This window comes from Pelobates fuscus, chromosome 6 (assembly GCF_036172605.1).
Source record: "Pelobates fuscus isolate aPelFus1 chromosome 6, aPelFus1.pri, whole genome shotgun sequence".
Classification (NCBI taxonomy): Eukaryota; Metazoa; Chordata; class Amphibia; order Anura; family Pelobatidae; genus Pelobates; species Pelobates fuscus.
In genome coordinates, this window is record NC_086322.1 from 58,628,454 (window position 1) to 58,653,263 (window position 24,810).

At 37.5% G+C, this 24,810-nt stretch overlaps 1 protein-coding gene across 1 annotated transcript in view; it reads right to left on the bottom strand.

Moving 5' to 3' along the window:
• Positions 1-460: 460 nt before the first annotated feature.
• KIAA0232 (KIAA0232 ortholog) overlaps positions 461-24,810 on the bottom strand; it is a 28,858-nt gene continuing 4,508 nt past the window's right edge. The window contains exons 2-9 of the mRNA XM_063457746.1: positions 16,421-16,908; positions 16,039-16,176; positions 10,680-10,770; positions 10,092-10,170; positions 5,309-8,474; positions 4,776-4,884; positions 2,567-2,658; positions 461-1,847 (exon numbers count right to left, since the gene is read on the bottom strand). Coding sequence (XP_063313816.1) covers positions 1,671-1,847; positions 2,567-2,658; positions 4,776-4,884; positions 5,309-8,474; positions 10,092-10,170; positions 10,680-10,770; positions 16,039-16,176; positions 16,421-16,648 — 4,080 coding nt within the window. The 5' untranslated portion in view covers positions 16,649-16,908 and the 3' untranslated portion in view covers positions 461-1,670. The remainder of the gene's footprint in view (positions 1,848-2,566; positions 2,659-4,775; positions 4,885-5,308; positions 8,475-10,091; positions 10,171-10,679; positions 10,771-16,038; positions 16,177-16,420; positions 16,909-24,810) is intronic.

The following is a 24,810-nucleotide window of genomic DNA, read 5'->3' on the forward strand; positions in this document are numbered from 1 at the left end:
AAAATTGTCAGAATGGAAAGAAAGATTCATAAGACAAATATCCAGCATGTATTTCATATTCTTTCAAACCATAAAGGTCTGACATTTTGAAACCAACCATGTTAAATTCCACTACTGAATTTAAATTCAGAGTACATTATAAAACATTGAACAATTCCCAAAAAATCTCTATTATCTATTCTGTCCATGAATGTGTATGTCTGATCAGGATCAATTGTTGATATAACAGAATTTATTACAGTGTTATTGATATTAGGATTGCTCATGTCCCAAAGCAATACACAGTTTTTTGCAAACTCTGGTGTCATAAGCATGTGTTGGATTTTGGTAAATTATTTTCAAATATTGCTCTTAGTGTGCTTGCATAATTTGCATAAATGTTAAAAGCACAGAAAGATTTTTTTTTTCTAGCTATGCACTGTTACGTTTGACAGTGTGCAGAATTTGTAAATAAAAAAAATTATACATAGATCAATATACAACCACACATGTATGTTAAAATGAGTTTCTTTTTGCCACACACAAATTCTTGCTCTCTAGCATTCTTACAAAACATAAAATTAACTAGGCTAAATAATAGCAACAAATACTAAAGAGCCAATGGCAATGGCCACAGGATTTGAAGTAAAACTTCTGTGGCATTTACAGGCTGCAGCAGAATTTCCAAGTTTTTCTAGCACAACTTGCTTTTCAGCATGTGGGTTCTGTGGGCAGACATAATTGAGACCAACAAAAAACATCTTTTACTTAACGTTTGAGAGGATATCTGGGCTAGGTGCACTCTTTACTTACAAGGACATTGTCTGAAGCCACCAATATGTTTGTCAACTCAACACGCACAATTCGATTTTAATTTTATTTGTTGGTTTAAAATAAGATTTTATTTAATTATGGGCAAAAACAGAACAAAGTACACAGCAAACAGGGATACATGCATTATTTACTAAATCCTTGGCTATTGCCATTAGCATTAATATCAAACTATATTATCCTCTTGGTGAGGGCAAATTATCATAGGATAGAAAACACAGTATTCTTTAAGTCTCTAAAGCACAATCTCATTGCATCTACTTCAATTATCTATTTTTTTGTTTTTCCTAACTTGTTTTTTTTGTTTATTTTTCTTTAAATGAAGATAGGGCAAGTCGCTCATGCTATTCTCTCCTGCATTCAGAAAGGCACTGATTGATTACAGTGTTTTTTTTCTTCTCCTAGTTTTTAGAGAATATTTTTTTCCAGAATCAAAAGTCTCTGAATGGCAGAAGTAACTGCAGATTTCTACGATGTCAAGATGGTAAATCTAGCTATAGCTAAAAAGGTTAAAATGGTATGCAATTTAGATGTTGAAAGCAGTGATTCTACAAACACAAGCACATGCACATCCATTCTTCATCTGACAACACAATCTAGTGTAGGCTCTACAAAGTGAAACAGGTGAAAACAGTTGTAAGAGAGAGGAAAAAAAAAAAAAAAAAAAAAAAATTGTGCTGTATATGCCAGCTACTAAAATAGAGTGGAAAATAAATAAAAACCTAAAATTGCAAAAATAAAAAAAAATTAAAAATAAAAATAAGATAAACTAAAGGAAAAAAAAATAAAAATTTAAAAGAAAAGAAACCACAACAACCCCACGACAAGGTTCCTTCCCACAACTACAGCTGTAAGCCCTTTCACAGCTGAGTGCGGGAGTAAAGTTTTTCTCTACAAAGATCAGCCCAGTGTTGCAAGTCATCTGAAGAGGTGTCAGAACTCGAGCTGTCACTTGAATACATCTTCTTCCTGAAGCAGCTGGGATTTATTCCAGCACCATATTCAATGTCAGCTTTGGCATCATTACATGCAGAAGCCTAGAAAAAGAACATGCGTCAAATATTACAGTCCGCAAAATGTTATCCTTATACAGAACTCTACAGCATATTCATTCTTCAAATTCGCTTAAATTAAAATTACAAGTTACAGTGATTTGTTCAGGTAACTGAACATAGAATACAGCACTGTCACCGTCTGGGGACTTTGCAAAGTTTGCAAAGACCTGACAATGACAGTGCCACAGGGGTCTGGTAAAGGAAGAGATTTATTTATATGAACGGACTCTGTAGCTCCGCCAAGAGTCTAAGAAAGTCGGGCAGAGAAAAAAATATATACATAGACAAAATAGTCCCTACTTTGTCTCTGTACATCTCGACTAGGTTGGAATTTCATTGAAATTCAAACACCGTCAAAACAAGTATTTCATGAAGGGGGTGACAGTGCCACATTAAACTACAAAGATCACAAAAAAGGTTTTTGTAATTAAAATGTTCCAGAGGGTAAGAATTTTGGTATTCTATTGAAAAAGCTGGCAATAGAGATCAAAATCTTAGCATTTGTTTTCAGTCAAAGTAAGCACTAGTGCTAAACACGGGCTTTTATTATATTTATATAATAAAAAAATAAAAAAAATAAAAAAGGCCCACACACCATTGATATAGTTTAATGGCACTTTTAAGTACCTGTTCATGCAAACATTATAAGACATGTAGATGTGACAGTATGAAATGCAAGTTTCTGTAGAACTAATACATACATTCTGGTTCTCTAAAGGATGCCATGCAGCACTGGGAATTTCTTTAACATTCCCATCATCACAGTTTTCTTCCTTGATCTTCACATGATGAGCTGTAATGTAGACACAGATATTTTTGTTTTAAATTGATTTTTATTTCGTTTGTAATATTGTAGTTGGCATACTGAAAAAATAAAAGTTGCTGCATCATTGCCTACGCAGAGGCTTATCATGGCAATTAATGGGTGTGCACGAGCCTACACAGAGGCCAAGTGTATCCTCACATTATAATAACAGTCAATATGTCATATGCACGTGTTATAAACTACTTAGTGTGGCTATTATTAATCATTGGCTGATCAAAAAAACGATAATCTGGTTAATTACTGCGAGAAGTGTATGGTCGCAATTGGTGCAGTATTAGCTGCGCCGAGACCTATTATGGTAGATAGTGAGAAGTGTGCATGGGCCTGTATAAAGGCCAATTATAAGTCTTTTAGTACAATATCTGACATCAGTCCTGCATTTGTATACAGGGTCAGAACCGCTTACAACAGATTTTATTTATACAGAAAAGAACAAAACAAACAAAAAAAAATTATATATATATATATATATAAAATACCTCCTTATGGGAGGAATGTGTGTTTTAACAAGGTGCTAAAATCCAGGTATGAATGGCAGCAGCTCTAAACACTTGTGTGGAAATATCCTCTTCCCCACAGACACAAAATCTAAAGGTTATAAAGGTAGTGTAAGTGAAACAGACACCTAAGTGGAGCGCCCGGCGTGACTTAATTACAAACATGGTTGGTAATATTAAAGAGGAAAAAAAAAAATACAATATAGTGTAGATGGGACGTTAAACAACAACAAAATGTAGTGGTGGTGAAGAAGAAACACTCACATTTGAAGGAGCCTGTGTATAAATACTGGCTCCATAATAAAAGCATGAATGCTTTTAAGGCATCACACCCTCAATCCGCGGTATGGAGTATCTTTTTCAGAGCCTTGTGATCCCGTCTCTGAGGTATATTAGCTTGATGCCAATATATGAGGGGATGGCACTAATCCTAGGCTGACATCAACTTCCCCTCAGGCCCGGCTAGAGATTACAGAGCAGTAAGAGGCACTTTCCATCCACTTACACCACCAATGAAATCCTCTGGAGCCTATTGAATCTGCATAGGGGTAGTGCCATCCCCTAATATATTGGCATTAAGCCATTATACCTCAGAGCCGGGATCACATGGCTCTGGAAAAGATACTCCCTACTGGAGATTGAGGGTGTGATGCTGCATTAAAATCATACATGCTTTATTACGGAGCCAGTATTTATACACAGGCTCCTTCAATTGTGAGTTTTCCTACTTCACCACCACTATATTTTATGGTTTAACATACCATCTGCACTATATTGTATTTTTTCCTCTTTCTTACATATTACCAGCCACGGTTGTTAATTCATGCCAGGTAAGTTTATCCCGTATATGTTTCAGTGCTCCACTTATAGGTTTCACTTACATCACCTTATAACCACAAACACAAGATTTTTGTATGTTCCAAAAATGTACTGAAATGGGGATAGAGAGAATAAAACATTTTAAAATTACTGAATAAAGACAGCTGCACAAAATTTGGAGTGAAACACCATTTACTAAAAAGGAGGCCAAATAAAGTGATATGATACGTTATATATTAAAAAAAGTTATAGAAATAATAATGTCAGCTGGAAGTGCCCCCACCACCATTCCATAATCTTAACCTAAAAGCCAAAAAAAGCAACACTGTACTTCCAAATAAATTGTCAAGTAGCTTTATTAATTTGTAATTTTAAGGAAAACAAATCGCCATTTATCTGGCCCTCAGTTCTCCCAACACGATCTCCTTACAGAGGTGAGGGTTACATTTGTGTAACACCCACCTCTGTTGCACCAGTGCTCCTCTGCTTTACACCGATTTGCCTTGCATGGGCACACTTTCACCATGATGCCAAGAGGAGTGACGTCACTATACCAATACTCTTAGCCAGTGCCATCTGCGCCACCTAGGGAATGCATGGAGGGCAGAGGGACACATCTCTTCTGCTTCCCCTGTCTCTCATTTCCTCAACATTGAGGGTCTGTAAAGGAATTGAGAGAGAGATGGGAGAAAAAAAAAAAAAAAAAAATTAGCTCCATCATTCCCACTCTTAAAAAAAAAAAAAAAAGACCCACAACGTCCAACTTACATTCACATGAGGCTTCGTAGATCAAGGGGGAGTACAATGCTTTTTGCCACCAGCACGGTATTTGCTTGACGACATTAACTCCCTGAAGATCAACGTCCACAGAAGGATCCTTAAAAAGCAAGTTAGCATTATAGAATTTTTTTGCAATGTTTTATAAAAAATAAAAAATATAAATAAATAAAAACACACGTCATTTTCTATTCTATATAAAAATTTAGACAAAAAAAAAATATATATATATATAGTCTACAAAAAATTTTCAGACTCACAAGGGGATATCTTATTACATGAATGAGTATTGATTGTTTGCATAGTTTCTTTGTGTCTAACGTTAAATTAAAAAAAAAATAAAAAAATTAATAATCCAAGGAACACAAACTAAATATCAGTTCAGGTTTGAATATAGATATGAAAGAGGTTTTCAAGGTTTAACATGAAAAATATCTGAAAGGAGTGTTCAAAAAATTTTTTTTTCAAACATCAATACTGAAATATGAACAAAAAAAGACTATGACAAAGTGTTTAATACATACTTGTCCCTCCGGATCAGCAGACACAGCATTCAACGCTATTCGATAGCTGGCGCTCTCGTCCATTTTTGACTCAGACTCCAGCATTTTGCAGTTCGTTTTAGAGTCCTCCATCACCTCCCTTTCAAAAGACTCTATAATCCTGAAGTCTAGGTTGTCTTCCTTATCTACCGACAACACACAACAGGATTCTTCTTGACAATCTAATGAAGTCTGTGCACTTTTCTCCATTCCAGACTTCTGTAGCTTGGGCAGGAACTTGCCAGATTCCAACTCAGCCTTTCCATAAAAATGCCCCTCATTCTCTGCATCATCTTCTAGTGGCTGTAGGTCATTCTGGGGATCATCAAACACTTCTTCACTATTAGCAGGCACAGCCACCTCGTCCTTTTCGGATTCAAAGTCAGACTCACTTCCTCCTCCAGGAGACAGCTCAGATGCAGATATTGGGCGAAAGTGAGTCCGTGGAGAAATTCTGATTGATCTATACTGTGTTCTCTCAACACCAAAAACTCTTGGATGGCCAATATCACCATCTGCATCCAGACATAATGATTTTGGTTTCAAACCAGGGCTTCCAGCACAAATCCCGCCAGGTTCAAATGAGCATTCAACATGAAGAACTTGTGAAAAACGATTGCTCAAATCAAAAGAGGAGAAAGTATACCCCATCCCTGGCTCCTCTAACTGAAAATTATTACACGCCCCAAGCAAATTCTCATGTAGTATGAAAGAAAAGCCTTTGTTCAAGCCTTTATCTACACTTTTTGGTGGGTGGTTCTCTTCAAATGATACAAACGGCTTCCAAAACTGCCTGTGACCTGGAGCAAAGCTATTTCCTGGAGTCATAAAAACATCAGTGCCTGCTATTGTGACAACATCTGTAGTAGCACATTCCAGCAAGCTTCCTTTGGCCATGCTAGGTGGGACAACAGCCCATTCATCTTCACCATTAAAGGTTTTAAACTCCCCATAAACACCTCCAAGTAGAAAAGAATTTTCCTTTGCATGGTTACCCTCCCAGGGTTTAGATGGTGTGGTATAGTCACCAGCATCAATATTTGAAGAATCGCTTCGGAGGAATGCCCTTTTTTCCAGAAGCTCATTCTGACCTTCCCACAGGTGATATTCTGATCGTTGAACAGCCTTATTGGGCTCTTTGAAGGTTTCTTCTGCATCTTGACAACTAAACACATTTATGTCTCCTGGTAATAACGGATCCTCTATTTTTTCCAGATTGCCTTCAGCCAAATTTACCCAAATGTCTTTAATGACCCCTGAGCTGTACTCATGTGTAGGCTGGATACATTGATTACCAACCTCTGTAATATTAGACATTTCTGGATGTTCTTTCTCTAGCTTTATGCCACACAGAGACTCTAACTTTGATTTCTTGGTGGTGACCACAACAGACTCCTCTCCTGAAATTGCATTTTGAAGAAAAGATCTTGATTTTACACCCAAGTCTTCACCTTGGAAACTTAAGGTCACTCTTGGGACTACATAATTGTTATCATCTGCACACACATAGCTGTACTCTTCTAAAGTATTGTTACAATTTTCAGTATCTGACCTAGCTTCTTCTGAGTGTGACCATGGACTGCAGGTTCTGGTTGAAATATTCGAACACTGTTCATTTTCATCAAAGGCACTATTTTTGGTCCATATCAGTAACCGAGACCGTGTTTTTCCAAAGCCATTCGTGCTGGAACAAGACTCTGGTTTACCCATTTCATTCAACATCTTTTCCATGGGCAACGAAAAGACAGAATTTCCGCATTGCACTTCAAATACTGAAAAATATGAGTTGTCTCCATCAAAAAATATATCTTGATTGCCTGCATGCGAGTGTGTACTAAGCTTTGTGCTGTCTAAAAAAGGGGAAAATATATCTGGGGAGTCCCCTCCCAAACTCTCCCCATCTGCATCAGCAGAGCTTGATGGTGAACTGGAGTCCCAAAATTGAGCCAAATTATCATGGTCTTGCAAGAAAAAGCCTTCAGTACCAATAGAACTGGTTGATTCTCTCCATATTGCACTTTCCCCTTGCAAACTCTCTTCATTTAACACTCTGCAAGATTCTGCCTCCAAGTCACACTTCTCTTTATTTTTCTGTCGGATCATATTTAAGATACGACTTTCACCTTGAATTCTATCTGAGGCACCAGGATCCAACATGGATTGATCAATTTCCACTTCGTAGAAGTGTGTGAGTTCGAGAGGATGAACATCATCCAAATAATTGTCCTCTTGAAAAGAACAGTTCGAGGTCCCTGTGTGGTCACTCGTCTTGTTTATAACTGCAGGCATTTCTACAAAGTGACCCTCAATAAAAGTACCCGCTGAGAGGTATGTTTCATGAATATTGTGGTTATTTAAATGTAGGCCATGTACAAACTCAGACAGCTCTTCAATTTCCTTTGAAGTGTTATACAAGTCATCCTGTCTTTTCCGATAAGTTGTCTCTAGTTTACTTCTACTATTCAGAGGAACAAAGTATTCTGTGATTGGTTCAGTATACCACAAAGGCTCCTCTCTAAATTCTGTATCCTTTTTCCTTTCTGTTGAGAAGCCATTTCCTTCATTTTCACACACACATTCTTTAACCTGTCTTTTCACCCTTTTACAGAGCGGTTTGACAGAACCTACGCTACTGCTGCTTGCAACATTTTTCATCTCTCCGCTTTTTGTTTTAATTTTTTGCCCGGTTTTCCCCTTTTTATTTCTAACTTCACGGATTTTGTGTCTTACTTTGATGAGCCTCATTTTTGTTTCACCCAGATTACCACTTGAACTTGACCCTCCTTCACTTGACCCAGATGACCAGGATCTACCACGAGTCTTTCCATTACATTTGTGCCTGACACTTTTGCATAAGGCAGTTTTATCGTCATTTGCACCATTTCTTAACTTGTTCTCCTTCTCGATTTTGCCTTTACGTTGCTGGTTCTTTCCCTGTACAGTGTTAGGAGCTCCAATGTTCGTGCTGGTAATGATGGTTTCACTTTCACTATTGCAATCCTTTGGGGATGGAGTTTCCGTGCTTGTTTGTGGGGCAGTGGAAGAGGAGGAAGAACTGGAAGAACAAACTTTGGACTTGTTCCACACAGTCCTTATTTCTTGCAGGCAAACTGGCTTCTCTGAGAGAGGTGGAAAAGCAGCATAGTACCTAGAGACAAGAATTATAGCACATTGGTACAAATTCAAATTTAAGATTTTATCCAGTAGGCCTGTCTCATAACAGTTAAGTAAATAAGGTATCATCAAATCTAAATACAACTTTAAGTAGAATGCCATTGACAGTGCTATACACAATTCAGATAACCAAATGCAGTCCTAGGATGAAGGGGAAAAAAATTGGGAGAGGGTTGAGAGAAACTGGGAATCGAAATAGCAAGTGTAACCAACACCATCTATTTCTACTATTACGCAACCAGCTATTTAGGAAAACTGGACAATCTCTAAACACATTCATATTTCCCAAAGCTCCATCATGAGCCTCTCATCCTGGTATATTTATCCCATGTGTTCATGTGCTGCATAGTTTTATGTAATATGTAGACTATCCTCCAGCTGCAGTTCCACTAAAGATTCACAATGTGTGAACAGTTTAATAAGAGGACATGCTGCACAAGGGCAGTCTAATAGATGCAGATATTTTTCCTCCCCTTTCAGATCACTGCAGTTGTAAATTAATTTCTGTAGGGAGACCTAGTTCTCTACACTAACTTTGCAAAGACACTGAGTTGAAGCATGCTTGAATGCAATGTAAACAAAAATAAATTTTTCTAGGCTAAAGATAGATCATAAAACATAACTTAATAGCAATGAATAATAATAGTTGCAAATACATACAAACTAAAACGTGAGAACAAAAAAAAATAATGTGAGGGAACGTGAGTAAAATAGTAAAGTCAGTAATCACATATAGAGATCTATATATTGAGGATGCACTTAGCAATGAGTATAGGCTTATAAGTTCTTAAGAGATCCCAGGCTAAGAAATCTCTGTAGAAAGATACTGTTGCAATTAGATGTCTAAATTGTTATTACACATGAAGAGCAAAATAGAATATCCAAAACAGACAAAGAATTAGCAACAACCTGAGAGTTCTATCAACCTCAAGTGAAAGATAAACATCACCTAAACTGCTGTTTGAGATATAAGAGAAAGGAATGTGTATTTGGTCCCAATAACGGCTGCAGCAATATACACAATCTTAAATAGAGAGAGTCAAGTCTAATCGTGCTACCTAAATAGAAGGTAATTACTGAACTAAAAGTGTAAACAAAAAAACACAAAACAGAGCTAGAAAGGACTAGTAGAAAATAACTGCCTTCAAGGGCACCTATCAATACAATAACTAGTTAACTTCCTAGCATAGAACAGAGAGACTAGTATAGAATGAAAATATAGTAAATCTGTGCCTTCAAGGGCACCTGGCAAATCAAATAACTAGTCTAACTACCTGAATAATGACAGAGCCTCCAGCAATAATAAAAGAACACTAAATGTTGTAATCGGTCTAAATCTACTATTACAACGTGCAGGAGACCCGTGCCGAGATTTCTAACAGCCTAATTCCATAGGAGGTATGTCAGAATAATGTCAGCAACCTTAGTGGAAATTATCAATGTAAGAGGCTGAGGGATCTCTTGACAGTGAGCCCCGACGCACGTTTTGCCGGTAAGCGGCTGTTCAAAGGGGACCTAAGTGCTTGAATGCAAGTTTTAAATATTAAAGTATAAAATCAGAGCAGCTTAGGAAAGGAGAAAAATTACTTACATTTCTATCTGATCCTTCCCTGCAGGGGATGCAGCTTCGGGAGATCCAGATTGATCAAGGTCCTTGTTGCTCTTCTCCTCTGTCAAGTTAAGAACATTACATATTTTACCTGTGAATTTTTATATTACTCAAGTCATTTTCTCCCTCTTGATGCTGACATAGCAGAGAACACTTGCATGTAGCATTCTTACTCAAGGTGCGGAGATTAAATGAGAAGCTACTACCTTCTAAATGGTGTGAGTCAAGATACAAAGACAAATCCCCAGAATGGTTCATGTCTGTCATCATAAACCTGGACCTGTATACCTATACTTTTTTTTTTACTTTATTGGAGAACCTGGATACATTTCTGTGCAGTTCCCTGTATTCTTGAATATGCTAGCATCATGCAAAATTAAAATACTTGCAAAACAATTTAATTTGCAGTCAGTTGTATACTGGTCACCTACACTGAGTGTAAGATCAAATAGCTTGAGGAAACTGCCACAAGTAATTAAAAATCTAAATCACAAACAGAAGTGCTACATTAACGTGTATATAAGCACATTCACTACAATAAAATATTCTAACAATTGAACACAGTTTTACCTTTATTTATGGAAAGATGTTCTTCTTGGCTACTCTGGAGATCTTTCAGTTTAGAGCAAAGCTCATCCACTAATGTTTCAATTCCAGTGCTCTAGAAAAGCAGGTTTAAAAAAAAAAAAAAAGTTAATTTCTCCAAGAGTAGGTTTCATAAAACACAAACAAAACTGCAAGGTGTAAGGAAAAAGAAAATGAAAAAAAAAATACAAAAGCACACTTGCGTTATTGAGCCTTATCATCCAGGCTCTAAATATTGTGAGTGTAGCCACATATTTGTCTGCATATTTCCATTTTGTTCAATACCATCTGCACTAGTGTTTTGTTTTCTCGTTCATGTTAAATTCCATCAAGACCTGCATATTGATGCATCAGGGGTAAGCAAATTTTTGCATGTAAAATAATTTTTTAGAGCTCCACTTACAAATTACAAGGAAATACTTCGAACAGGAAACTGCACTGCAAAACTACACTCAGAAATCCAAGCTGTAAGAATTTTGTTGGCCCAGTTCTGTAATTTAGCTTTCAATTCAGTTAAAATGTAGGTTTAGTAAAAATAAAGTCTGAAAGGGCCAATTAAGGCACATCTGCAAGAAAAATTGATTTCTAAAAAAATTTATTTTAGTCATACTTCATTTATAAAAAAAACAAACAAAAACAAAAAACCAACAAACACCTATTTCTTTTTAAAAGGTGCAGAGTTTGGACACCAGCTAAGAAGTCAAACTGTTACCAAAGGGTCTGACAACTTACATTGGATATCAGGGTACTACTGCCACCATAACTAATAAAGCACAGGGCAGTGGTTATTGTGCTTTTGTTCCTTTAATAAAACAGTTTCCAAATGTATACCAAGCAGTACAATACAAGCCGGAAGTCAGAATTTGATAGGCTGCTCCAAAAAGAAAGTGAGCATGCCAACACCACCCCAAGATCCAGTTAAAGCCAACGTCCTAAAAAGGCTTTAAGCATTAATACTATAATCTGAAGTAGTGTTTTTTAGTGTGCTTCAAGCCACTCCAAAAGTGGTACCATGATCAAAAATGAGTCGACAAAGTACAACCCTAATTAAACACCGTTTTTCCTACAAACACTATTAAGTCCCTAACTATGCAAGTTAGTTGACAAGTCCTTATTTAGTACATAAATGGGATGACATGCCATGTTCAAAAAAAAAAAAAAAAAAAAATCACAAAATAAAGGGCAAAAAATATAATAAACCATAGTTCCATCCATAGTGAATAAAATTTAATTGAACAAGCAATGCATTTTTCATGCTAAATATTAACATATTTAAGCATGAACAAAGTTATAAAGTTAAGTATTTTTCTAAGCCATACTTTATTATATTATGGTGGAATGGTAAAAGATTGAAATCTACTGCATTATGCAGGTCAGGTGTGACTCACCAGCATGTGTAGCTATATTTATAAAAGGTTAAAATGACTAAGCAAAAGCACTGTCATTGCAAAGACACCATGCAACAAGGCATGCATATTATATATTTATAAAAAAGTGCAGAATCCCCCCCCCCCTTCCCCCTTCCTCCTCCTCCTCCTCCTATCATTTCACAAAAAGATAAGATGCACCTACCAACATTAGGAAAATGACAGTGCACTAGTAAACAAAATATAAATGGTCATATATGGGAGTTTGTTCTTTTTACTCTTTAGTTAATTTGTAAGTGACATATTAATATATTCAGTGTTTGTGGCAATGGCTATTCAGCAATCTTTAACCACTTACGGACAGATGACATGTCACTATTCCCTTTTATTCCAGAAATGTGGTGCTTAAGGGGTTAATCACTTAAAATAATTAAATTGTGTCTTCCCTATCTCTATTCCACATCTCAGCTTCATAAAAAGCCATGAATAAGTGTTTACCTATTTTTATGTGTAACCAGGTTTAATGAATTAGACTTTTATATTTGGCTTCCTGTTTATAAATATTTTAAACAACCTGAATGTTTATATTTAATTATGGTTCCACTACCATACATAACTCCTTACAAACAATGTGAACAAGGGCAGCACTGCTATGTTTGAATGTCAGATATTTGTAACGTGTATAAAAGGGAAAAAATCCAAACCACACACAATGTGATGAGACAGACTGCTTTCCTGGAATGTCTGCTGTCAGAGAGAAGGAAGGATTAGGCAGCTGTTGTGTGGAGTCAGCTGTTCAGGCACGAGGTAACTGTGGTGATTCACCCTGACACTTATTGCAACACAAAATGTATCACTAAAATAAAAAAGGTGTGTGGATGGAGTTCGCACAATGGGAAGCAAGAGTGTCTGATTTATGTTATAATTACATATATTACATAATTCACACAAGTTGCTGGACATTAGCAAATTAAAATTCACTTGTGGTAAGTGTGCAAAGTGTGGCTCCGGTATTTAAAAAAAATAATTAAAAAAAAAAGCAGATTTCCTGTTTGACAGTTTGCTTATATCAGGACTGTTAAAAGATTATCAATGCAATCAAGCACCATGTAAGGGTAAGATATACATGTATAAGCCAGTAATGGCAACATCTGGACAGTTTACCTTGTCCAAGTAACCATCATGGGAAATCTATATGTCCCTTTACTTACAAGTGAGATGTTGATTGCTAAATTTACCTGTATTTGCAACTAGGCTATTCTTGTACAGGATGTTTTAAAGTTTATTATATTGTCCTAAAATAACAGTTCACATTTTAATTAAAAGGTGCACTCTAAAATTCAAAAACAATATAATTTATTTGGGAGGACATGGTGCTATAAATCTATGAGCAGCAACCCCTCTTTATCGTGCAAGATCCTGCCATAGCAAGACATTTGCCAATGATTTGCTTATACATACAGTCCCAACTGTGTCTTATATTAATTGCAATTACTTTTTCAAAGATATTGTGCATAACAAACTTTTTTTTTTAGATCGGGAAAAAAAAAAAAAGTAGTGTCACTTGGCACAGTACTAAGGATAATGGACCAAGTCATTTCTAGCACATACAATTGAAATGTTGAGATCATTGGTATAGATATGCTTACAGCACAACATTTTGTTTACAACTATTCCAAACAAACATTTTTCAAAGAACACCACAGCAAGTATCTTTACATGACGAGGGGTTCAAGCAAGTTCTTTTCAAACTGAAGGGAGTCATTTACTGAACAGCATATTAACAAATTAGTGCTTAAAAAGCCATTTACTATCCTTGGCTATTACACACCTACACAAATTAGGGTAAATTTTATATGCAACATCTAGCACATGAAATGTTCATCTTTATTTTTTTTAAATCAAAGCTTTTAATAAAATGGAACCCATAAGCATATGTAGGCAAATAAGGTAATGTAATCAGACATGACATGCAGGTCCCAACGTCATGTTCACATTTATTTGCCAAAATCTCCTTCACTTGTTAAAGTATTCTGTAGAATTCTCTCGTGGTTTCCAGTCTGCGGACAGGAGAGCCTTATACCAGATGAGGAACCCAAGCTCCTTGTGGCTGCCTAACACGAAGAACAGATCACAGGAGCCTTCAGGAACCAGAGAGCTTTGCCAACAAACCCTGGCCCTTACATCCCAGAGCTTAAAATGTAAACCTACCAATGGGGAAGAAAGCAAGTGGAAATTCTGAACCTTGAAACTAGCATTTATGTAAAATGATTCCAATGTTCTATGTTTTATCTGAATCCACCACTGGAGCAAAGGTGCAATATCAAAATATTGGACTGTTACAGTTTCAAGTTTTGCTCTGTATTCACGAGAGCACAATACATTGTGCAGTGTTAGGCAACCTTCAGCACTCCCGATGTTATGATACTTTGCCAGCATTATGGCAGTAACAGCATTATGGGAGATATAGTCCACAACATCTGGAGTGCCAAAAGTTGCCTAAACTTGCCATAGTGTATAAAAGATAGATTATATAATGGAAGGATATAAAATTAAATCATTTGATGGGTATCCTTAAATTTTTTTTTTTATTTTTTTTTTTTTTTTAAAACAGCATATATTTATTGTACTGAGGTTTTTCAAGGACTGAACTAAAACTACTACTTAACCCAACCCTCCTCAAGGAGCTTCTCCTAGCAAAGAAAGCGGTCAAACTATTTACAAACAACCCGCAAAAAAAAAGTAAATAAAAATGAAGTTAACCTCTTACAGAGCCAATTGTCCACATTCTGAACCAAAAACTTTAATTTAAGCTATAGCTTTGTTAGACCAGACCAAAACGCTAATTAACAATAATAGATTAATATATCAGTTCTGACTGTTAAATGCCCAAGTTTAGAATCTAAATTGTTTGTAGTCCATGTCACCGCTATACCAACACAAACACTATATAAACCATACACACCTTACATTAACCAACTGTATGCCTACCCTAATTTTACCCTTAACCATACACCATCTTAACCCTAAAAAAAGCATTAACCTTTACCTTTACCCCAACCTTAAGGTAACTTACTGCCAATATAAATTCTGAAATTAGAAGTGGGTTTTACTACTACGGACAGCTTTCGTAATTAAAGTAATGTCTGAGTCGCTGATCTAGAGATCGGTGCTGGGCAGCTGGCAAAGGCCAGCTCCGGTCCTAATCATCTAGAACAGAGGTTCTCAACCCACTCCTTAGGACCCCCTACCAGTCCAGGATTTGGGGATTACCTGGGTGTGTCTAAGGTGTTTAGAAAAAGGGGGAGAAAAAAAAAAACACCTTAGACTCACCCAGGTAATCCCTAACTGGTAGGGGTCCTTGAGGACAAGGTTGAGAACCCCTGATCTAGAAGAACCTGCCAGGGTCTAACCAAACTGCCTGGACCCCCAGAAAAACTGGGGCTGAGTGCGATCGCTCCGCCACGATTCCTTAAATTGAATTTAAGGGTTCTGTGTAGTGCTGGATTCCAGTGCTTCACAGAGCTCATCAGCAAGTCTGGAGCACTAAAAATGGCCCCAGCTGACTTACAGATGCCCCAAGTATCCACTGACATCTGCTATTAGTGGTGTGATTTAACCCTGCTCATATCGCAATCTCCAAGTAGGCATCTAAATTCCTATTTAAAAAAGCTCATCGAAAAGTCTGGGGCACTAAAAATGGCCAGAGGGGAGCTGCAGGTATCCAATGATACATGGGACTCCCTGGCGTGAGCAGTGATTTAACCCTGCTTACACTAAAGATGCAGTGTTCTTTGCTACCCTACAGGCATTAATGCCAGCTTTATGTAGGACAGCATAGAACACCATAACATCGTTATGGGGTCAAAAAATTTATACTATTTGGCACAATAAGCAACACTTCAATTGGTTATTTACATTTACTGAGATCCGTCAAGTAGTGAGGTATACTAAAAACTTCCTTAAAACCAACTTACTTCCTCAGAAGCTGAGAGCAAACATTGGACTGCAGCCTTTTTCTTCATTTCTTCCACAGAGAGGTCAGAGTTCTTTTTCTTGCCTTTTCCTGACTTCTTGCAAACTCCTTTCTCCCAGCCCACAAAGATGTCATTTTCCTGTTAAAAAATAAAATAAAAGAATGTAATATGTTATAGAACAGCAGTAACAGATGTAGACATCAAATATGTCATGGATAATCTTGATATAAAGAGGTTTCTGAACTACATTTCCCAGCATGGATTAGGTTGAGGTAAAGTATGTAAAACACTGAAAGGTATTTTTTTTTTTTTTTTAAACCAACATCACTAAACACATAGATGCCAGCAACAATTAACATTAATAGCTAGAAGATGTGTGTACCTGTTCCTGAAGGTCGTAGTCATAGCTGTCATGAAGCAGAAGACTCAAAACATATCTTGTGTATATCATTGCATCGATACCACATTTCTCCAACTCTTGCCCCAGCCATGTCTGGACTGGGCCTAAGGCGCGAAGAATCGACATTTCAGATACAGAAAACGGGCCAGGAAATGAGCTTACTGTTCCTCCTGATGGTAAACCATCCACAACTGTACAGACAGGGTGCATGAATCTAGGTGGTTGGCATGCCTAAAACATGAAGCATTTTGGTACGATGTTTCTTTAACACGTGAAGGGGATCTTCATTCTAGGAATCTGGTTAAACGCTTGCAATCCAGGAAGACCATTTATATTTGTTGACATTAGTCTTCAAGAGACCTGCTATTCATCAGGCAGAGCTATACAAAAGCATCTTAATAGGTCACACATGGAGATGTGTCTTGCTTCATAACTTCACATTGATAGACGGATTACCTTTAAGGCAGAACCTACAGAGGGAAAAGAGAAACCAGTCATTTATACATGCCATCTCTACAAGTATGATGCAGTTATCAGTGATTTATGAAAATCTACAATACCAAGCATTGAGCCTCTTCATACAAATAGGGACATACAGATATCTGTGTAGTGAGTTCTCAGCTGTACATGACATGCTCTCAAAATAATGATAGAATGGTAAATAGTGCGATATATACAAATTGCAGAGTCATAGCTTCAAGGAAACATTTGCTTTGTTCAAAAGCCTACAACTGTCTCCAATTATTTATTGCTTCTGAAAACATATATTGCTTTTGAGGACCAAGTCATAATTGAAACTGCCACTTCTAAAGAAGTGAGAGTTCCTTATTCCTTCACTCGCAAGTTCAAAGTTTAACACGGCAAGTAAAGCAAATGAGGAAGAAAATAACCCCCAAAAAACAACATGAAAGACTTACCTCCACTGCACTTCCTTTATGCATAGACTTTGTAGTACCGTTGGCAATGTGTGCGCAACCATGGCATCTTACAGAATAGCTATACATCTGCACAGCATTTTCTCCTGTAGTTCTGTATGCACTGCACGAGTTAAAGGGTTTCTCCTAGCACAATAATCATTTCAGTGATCATGGTGCCTGGAGTCTGTATGTGTGAACACTTTTGGCACCATAACTTAATTTAAACCAAGTTGTTATGGTGCCAGTAGGCCCCCCGGGTGCTTTCTTACCTGTACCATTCTCAAAGGTTGCCTCCAGCGCCAGTTCTCCAATTCCCTCAGCAGCATCTGGCTTCCGAAATTAACTTTCAGGAAGCATGGGGTAACGCTCATTATCGAAAGCAGTCGGCTGACTGTTTAAGGAAATCAGTAGCACCACATTTATAAAAAAAATAAAGTATGTAGTTTTTCTATGAATGGGAGTTACTAATGGGATAGTGGTTGGATATAAATTAATATATTCTACTTATCACGTTTGTCATTACATGATCTGTTGCCAACAAACCACACATTCAGATCTACTTATCAACTATAAAGATTATGTAGGCACAACTTGCTGCAGGCATTAACCTCCCTGGCGGTATGATTATGTCAGGAATTTTGTACCAAAAGTGGTACCATTTTTTTGCATTTGAATTACCCGCCCAGTTCCGCCCCCATGAGCCTCTGCGGCTCACAGAGACGGAACCAGGAAGTCCGATGGAGGCATCCGCCGGGGCTCTCACCGGCAATCACAGCGCGGGGACATCGCTGGATCGCAAGGAAAAGTTAACCCCTTCAGGACGGAGTCAATAGTGCACGTTCTGATCAAAACAAAACCTAAACAAAAACTGGAATTTGCGCTATATGTCTGTTCACCCGTAGTTCCCCTCTTTCAAATTATATGCACCCACACTTATTATATATCATTTTGTTCAGGAGAAACAGGGCTTTAATCTATCATTCACTATTCATATATGGAACATCATTTATTATGAATAAAAGTTAAAAAAATGTGAGAAAATAAGATTTTTTTTTTAAATTTGCATTTCCGTCTGCCATTTTAACTGTGAATGTCATAATACTGTTAGGTTTTACTGCAAAAAAATGCACATATTTGTAATCAGTGATGTCTCATGAGTACAACAGTACCCCCCATTAACAGGTTTTATGCTGTTTTGGAAAGTTACAGGGTCAAATATAGAACATTCCATTTTCAAATTGAAATTTGCCAGATTGGTAATGTTACCTATGAGACGGTGTGGTAGCCCAGGAATGAGAATTACCCCCATAATGGCATACCATTTAAAAAAGTAGACAACCCAAGGTATTGGACGTGGGGTATGTTTAGTTTTTTTTAGTAGCCACTTAGTCACAAACACTGGCCAAAGTTAGCGTTCATATTTGTTTTTGTGTGAAAAAAGCAAAAAACTAATATTTGGCCAGTGTTTGTGACCAAGTGGCTACTAAGAAAGACTGGACATACCCCACTTGCAATACCTCGGGTTGTCTACTTTTGCAAATGGTATGCCATCATGGGGGTAATTCTCATTCCTGGGCTACCATACGCTCTCAAAGGCAACATAACCAATCTGGCAAATTTCAATGTGAAAAAAATGAAATGCAAGCCTTATATGTGACTTTAACTTTCCAAAACACCATAAAACCTGTACATGGGGGGTACTGTTATTCTCGGGAGACTTCACTAAACACAAATATTAGTGTTTTAAAACAGTAAAACATATTACAACAATAATATAGACCATAAAAGTGCAGTTCGCTTGTAAAAAATGCAAAAAACGTCACTTTTACTTAAAATATCATCGTTGTAATACAATTTACCAGTTTGAAACACGAATATTTGAGTTCAGCGAAGTCTCCCGAGTAAAACAGTACCCGCTATGTACAGGTTTTATGGTGTCTTTGAGAGTTACAGGGTCAAATATAGTGCTTGCGAATTAAATTCTCTGCACTTTCTCCCTGTGTTGTCAGGCATGTCAATCAAATTTTAATTAATCAAATCACATAATTACGTTAAAAGATTATTTAAATATACATGTAGAATTGTAATATATATATGCATTTATAGGTATTTAAATTCTACGTGTATACTAATGTAATTATATGTATTTATCTATCTATCTATATATATATGCGGTTATTTGTAATATATATATATATATAATGTCATTCTAAGTGTATTTTGTTACCGATATATATATATATATATATATATATATATATTAATAACAAAATACAGTTAGAATGAAATTACATATGCATATATAATTTATATTAAATTTTGTTTCAATATTTTATTATTTTATTTATTATTTTAATTATACGTATTTATATATAATATATATATGTACATCTATTATATATATATATAAAAATATATTTAATTTATTTTTACACTTGTCTTTTTTTTTTATACTTCCCACCAGCAGGGGGACTGTGATATTTCAAACAGTCCCCCTGCTGGCAGATCCACAGCCAGCTATAGAGGGCCATGTGATCGCTCTTTGAGAGCGATCACATGGCCCCCGGGGGCCTGATTTGTCGTGGGAGGGCTGCCTGGGCTGCGAGGCAGACCTCCCGAAGCGGATCGCGGCGGAGGTAAGTACATCTTACCTCCGGGGGCTGGAAGCTGCCAGCTCTGTTATCTACCCCGAGCGTGACTCGGGGTTACCGCTTCTGGCAGCGAAAATTAACCCCGAGTCACGCTCGGGAATACCGCTAGCCTGGTTAAACACAAAATGGACCTCAACAATAACCAACCTCACCCAGAAAACATTCTCACTTGTGAATAAAGATAAACAAGAAGGCATTTGTAAACTGAATGCAGACCAACTGCCCCTTTGTTGAGCATCATTCAGGAATAGGTACAGTTATAACCTTACATAAACTGTATACATGTACATGGAGGTGAAAAAGAAGTTTTGGAAAGAATTAGGACTTTCCAATATGGAATATTGGTATACATTTTCTTCAAAACCTTAGTCAAAGTTTCGCATTCACTCAGACCAATCACAAAAATGTGCATCATAACACTGGCTAGCACAGAAAAAGTGTTGGGCGTAGGTGGTATTAAAAATAAATAAATAAATAAATAAATGAAGGAAATTAAAGTGTTTTGCAAAATATTACAAGTGGAGAAATATTCATGGAAACATTTAATTGTGACTGCTTATTTTGCAACATGAACATTTCAATTAGGTTTGTGAACCCCGTTAAACATTTGTCTTACTAACAGTTTAGTTAAATAAAACTGCATTTTACTCACATTTTAGCCCTCGCAGTTATCAGTCTTTATACGGCTGGCAGTAGATATGGCAATGCTTACACTGCAGGATCAAATATGCCTCTAGTGTAGGGGTTAAATAAATTAGGTCCAGGCACTCAGGATTGCTGCAGGAAGTCAGGTTTATTGGAACAAAAACTGCAACGTTTCAGCCTACACAATCCTGTCTGCCTGGATCTAATTTATTTTATATACTAAACTGTGTTTTGTCAACCCTGGCTCTGATAAGCACTAGGATTCATAAGTGTGAGTGCGGTATCCTCTGTTTGTGAATTACTCTAGTGTAAGGGTAGGCAACCTTACGCACTCCATATGTTGTGGACTACATCTCCCATAATGATGTTAAAGCCATAATAAAGGCAAAGCATCAATGGAGAAGTAGTACACAACATGTGGAGTGCCGAAGGTTGTCTATCACTGCTAGAGGTGTTTCCAAAGCAACCACTGAATCTGACCAATCGTGAGGACATCAAATGCTACTCATAGGGAAGCACTGGATTCATTGCTTTCCTATGAAAACCAGACTGGACGAGCCCAATGCTCTTGCTGCTTGTCTCAATGCTACCAAAGAGCACTGAACGAAGACAAAGAATAGACACCATGCCAGACGATGTTGTGGGAGGAGTGTGTGGATGCACCGAGTGAGTCTTGGCGCTAAGAGGGGAAAAAAAAAAAAAAAACACCTTATTAGGGATGGGAACTGAATAAAAACAGTGATTAAAAACTATAGCGGTAGGAATACAAACATTTATTACCAAAACTATAGTTCCCATTAACATCGAAAGACTTGGTACCTAGATCTAAAAATTCACATAAACCAGAGAATAAAGACAAACATTGGAAGAGTCTATTAATATAGCCACAAAACCAAACTACATTGAATTAGGACAACTGTCTGCCCACTGCAGCTCATGGATGACCTCTAAATTCTATGTCCAAGGAGAGAGCCATCGATAATCTAATTAGAATCCCACAACATAAGACAAATGCTGAAGCATAGATTTAAAACTGACTAACAAAAATGAAGCAATGCTGCAGCCTTCAAAACTGCATCTCAATGTATTACATTGCATTTCAAATAGAAAGTTTCTAAATAAAATTTAATATAACCCTTTAAGGACCAAACGTCTGGAATAAAAGGGAATCATGACATGTCACGTGTCCTTAAGGGGTTAAATCAGTTTTAAACATTTTGACCACCATTGTGGTTACGTAAAAAACTACCAGAGTGTGGCAGAGAGCTTTCCACTTAGGAAGTGCCACTTTTCCTTTTTTTTTTTTTTACTTAAAGGACCACTAGAAGGCACCCAGGCAATATTTACATTGCAGAGTTTAAATGCATCTAGTGGCTGTCACTGACAGCCACTTCTGATGAAAGAGTGAAACTCCGCTGACATTTTGACGTGCATGCACACGAACATCACAATATGCTTTATTGTTTAGCATGCTCAAAGTTTTATTGTTTTTGCACACACACAAAAAAAAAGGTTTTGCAGACTATTACACCATATGTCTGCCACATTCACCATGCTAGAAATACTTCTTTATCAAATATATGCACATAACTATGTCCCAAGAGCACAGAGAGCGGCTTTTAATTCACAACCTTGCTGCAGTAAGAGAAACCACAAACAGGTAGTGATATTATTGGTATTTATAGAGCGCCAACTTATTCCGCAGTGCTTTCCAATACTCATGTCTTCCTGGGTGCCCTCCTTTTCTAATGCAGATTGCTTGGTAGTTCAGATCATTGAAAACTGTCAGACTGAGCTGTTGGCTTCCTTTTCAAAAATATGCTTTCTTTCTTGAGTAAGGGAATGTGGCTACAGAGGAAGGCTTACAGTACAGCAAATTGTAGAACTTTTTGGTTTTAATGTAAATACTATAAAAATTTAAACAGGGAAAAAAAGAAAACAGAATATTAACAAACCAAAAAATATACATTTAAGTTGCATTGTTGCCTGGAGTGTCCTTTTAAGTAATATGGATTATACATAACTATATGATTGAACTGTCACACACATGCATAATTTGCCCACAAGCCTTTTCCATGAGATGTCTGATTTGACAAAGCCTGTTTTGCGGGAAGACCAAAAAAAAAAAAAACCTAAAACACAGTTATACAGTATCTGTAGAAACTAGTTCTGCAACTAATGAAAGCCAGCTTTTTCATACCTCCCCACAATTTAAAAATGCTTTATTTTATCTACTAAATGGTTGGAGGAAAAAATAAAAATTCCAGAAAAGAGCGACTTGCATTTTCCCACCAGTGAGGTTCCTTGGCTCTACTCCCCCAGTGATGGCAAGGAGGAGGCATGTCCATACCAATGCTCCTCATGGAGGATTACTGTGGACCTAATGTGTACACCCCATAGTAAAGCATTAAATCAATTCAGTTTTATGGGGCTTCTCCAGTAATAGGCTTCAATGCAGGAGCACTCAGAAAAGCACCCTGCATCGAATGTAGATGACAAATGTCCTCATGTAAAGCATATTATACTTGAATATTATAATTTTTACTTGGCTACTAGCAGGTAGCTCCATCTAGTGGCTGTCTGAGAGACAGCCAATAGAGGTGGTGTTATACCTTAAAAAGAGACTATAGTCACCAGGTGTGAGTAGAATCATTACCTTCAGGCTTTTTGCTGTAAACACTGTCTTTTCAGAGAAAATGCAGTGTTTACATTACATCCTAGTGATAATTTCACTGGCCACTCCTTAGATGGCTGTTAGAGATCCTTCCTGGGTCATGGCTGCCTAAAATGCATCCAAACATTCAGTGTCTCCTCCCTCTGCATGCAGACACTGAATTTTCCTCATAGAGATGCATTGATTCAATGCATCTCTATGAGGTGATGCTGATTGGCCAGGGCAGTGTTTGAATCATGCTGGCTCTGGCCCTGATCTGCCTCTTTGTCAGTCTCAGCCAATCCTATGGGGAAGCATTGTGATTGGACCAGGCTACCACTTCTGATGATGTCAGCAAACAGCATGCAAATCTACAGCTTCAGGCTTGAATACAGTAAGATTTTGCTATATTTATGGAGGCATGAGAGGCCCAGGAGGGCTAGATGGTGGTTTTAACACTATAGGGTCAGGAATACAGGTTCGTGTTCCTAACCCTATAGTGATCCTTTAAGGGGGGTGGGGGGAGGAAACCACTTCAGGTTTTACAAAATGGCAGTGTTTTCTCACAGGGCTAAAATGATAGGGTCGAGGCAACCAGACCACATCAGGCAGTTCCAAGGTAGGTGTCAAACTAACAGCCCCAGGGTATTCCTAGCATCAACCACTACAGCAGGCTAGTGATTATGATGTTTGGAGTAACACTTAAGGTTACAATAATTCTTCATTAAAAATGTTTCTGAAACATTAAGGTGAGTAGTGCAACATATGCAAGTATAAAACCCACTTACTTCCACAGCACTAGCATGTGTAGGATAGTTTGGTCACTTGCAAAATACCTTATGAGAGCATGTGCCCTCATGCAAAATTATTGTATTAAAAACGATAACATTTAAAAATATATATCAATGGGTATATGTGGCGGAACCAACCTTGCCACTGTGAACTGGAGAAGCCTGGTTGCTAGCCTCCTGAACTGCGACTATGGCCCTGGGGTGTATTAACCCTTCAAGAAGTATATTTGGGCACAATGGATTTTTGTATGCTGTTCCTTGCCCTTTTAAATACTTGGGAGTAGTGTTCCAACTTTTGAACTGGCACTTCGAATGCAGTCGAAGTGCCGAAGTCGTCGAAGTGGCCGCCATTACAGTCGGCGGCGGCCATTTTAATCCAGTCGAACGCGGTGAGCTGTACCGTCCCCTACCCTTCGACACTGCGGCTGGAGACTAAGTCCCGTTCGAAGATTCGAACACACATTTGAACGTGACTGTCATTTCTGGGTGTAAAACAGACCTCTGGTAGACAATAGAACACCATGGAAACAACCCCGGTTTCACTTCGACACAAGTCGAAGTGAGTCCGACGATTCGAACGGCAACTTTGGATGGGACTTTTCAGAGCAGAAATAGACCGACCGCACAGCTTGAATCTGTGGAACTGTTTTGGGCATGAAAGTGTGCCTGCGATTGGTCACAAACGACTTCCGACTAACTTTTGAACTAATGGAAG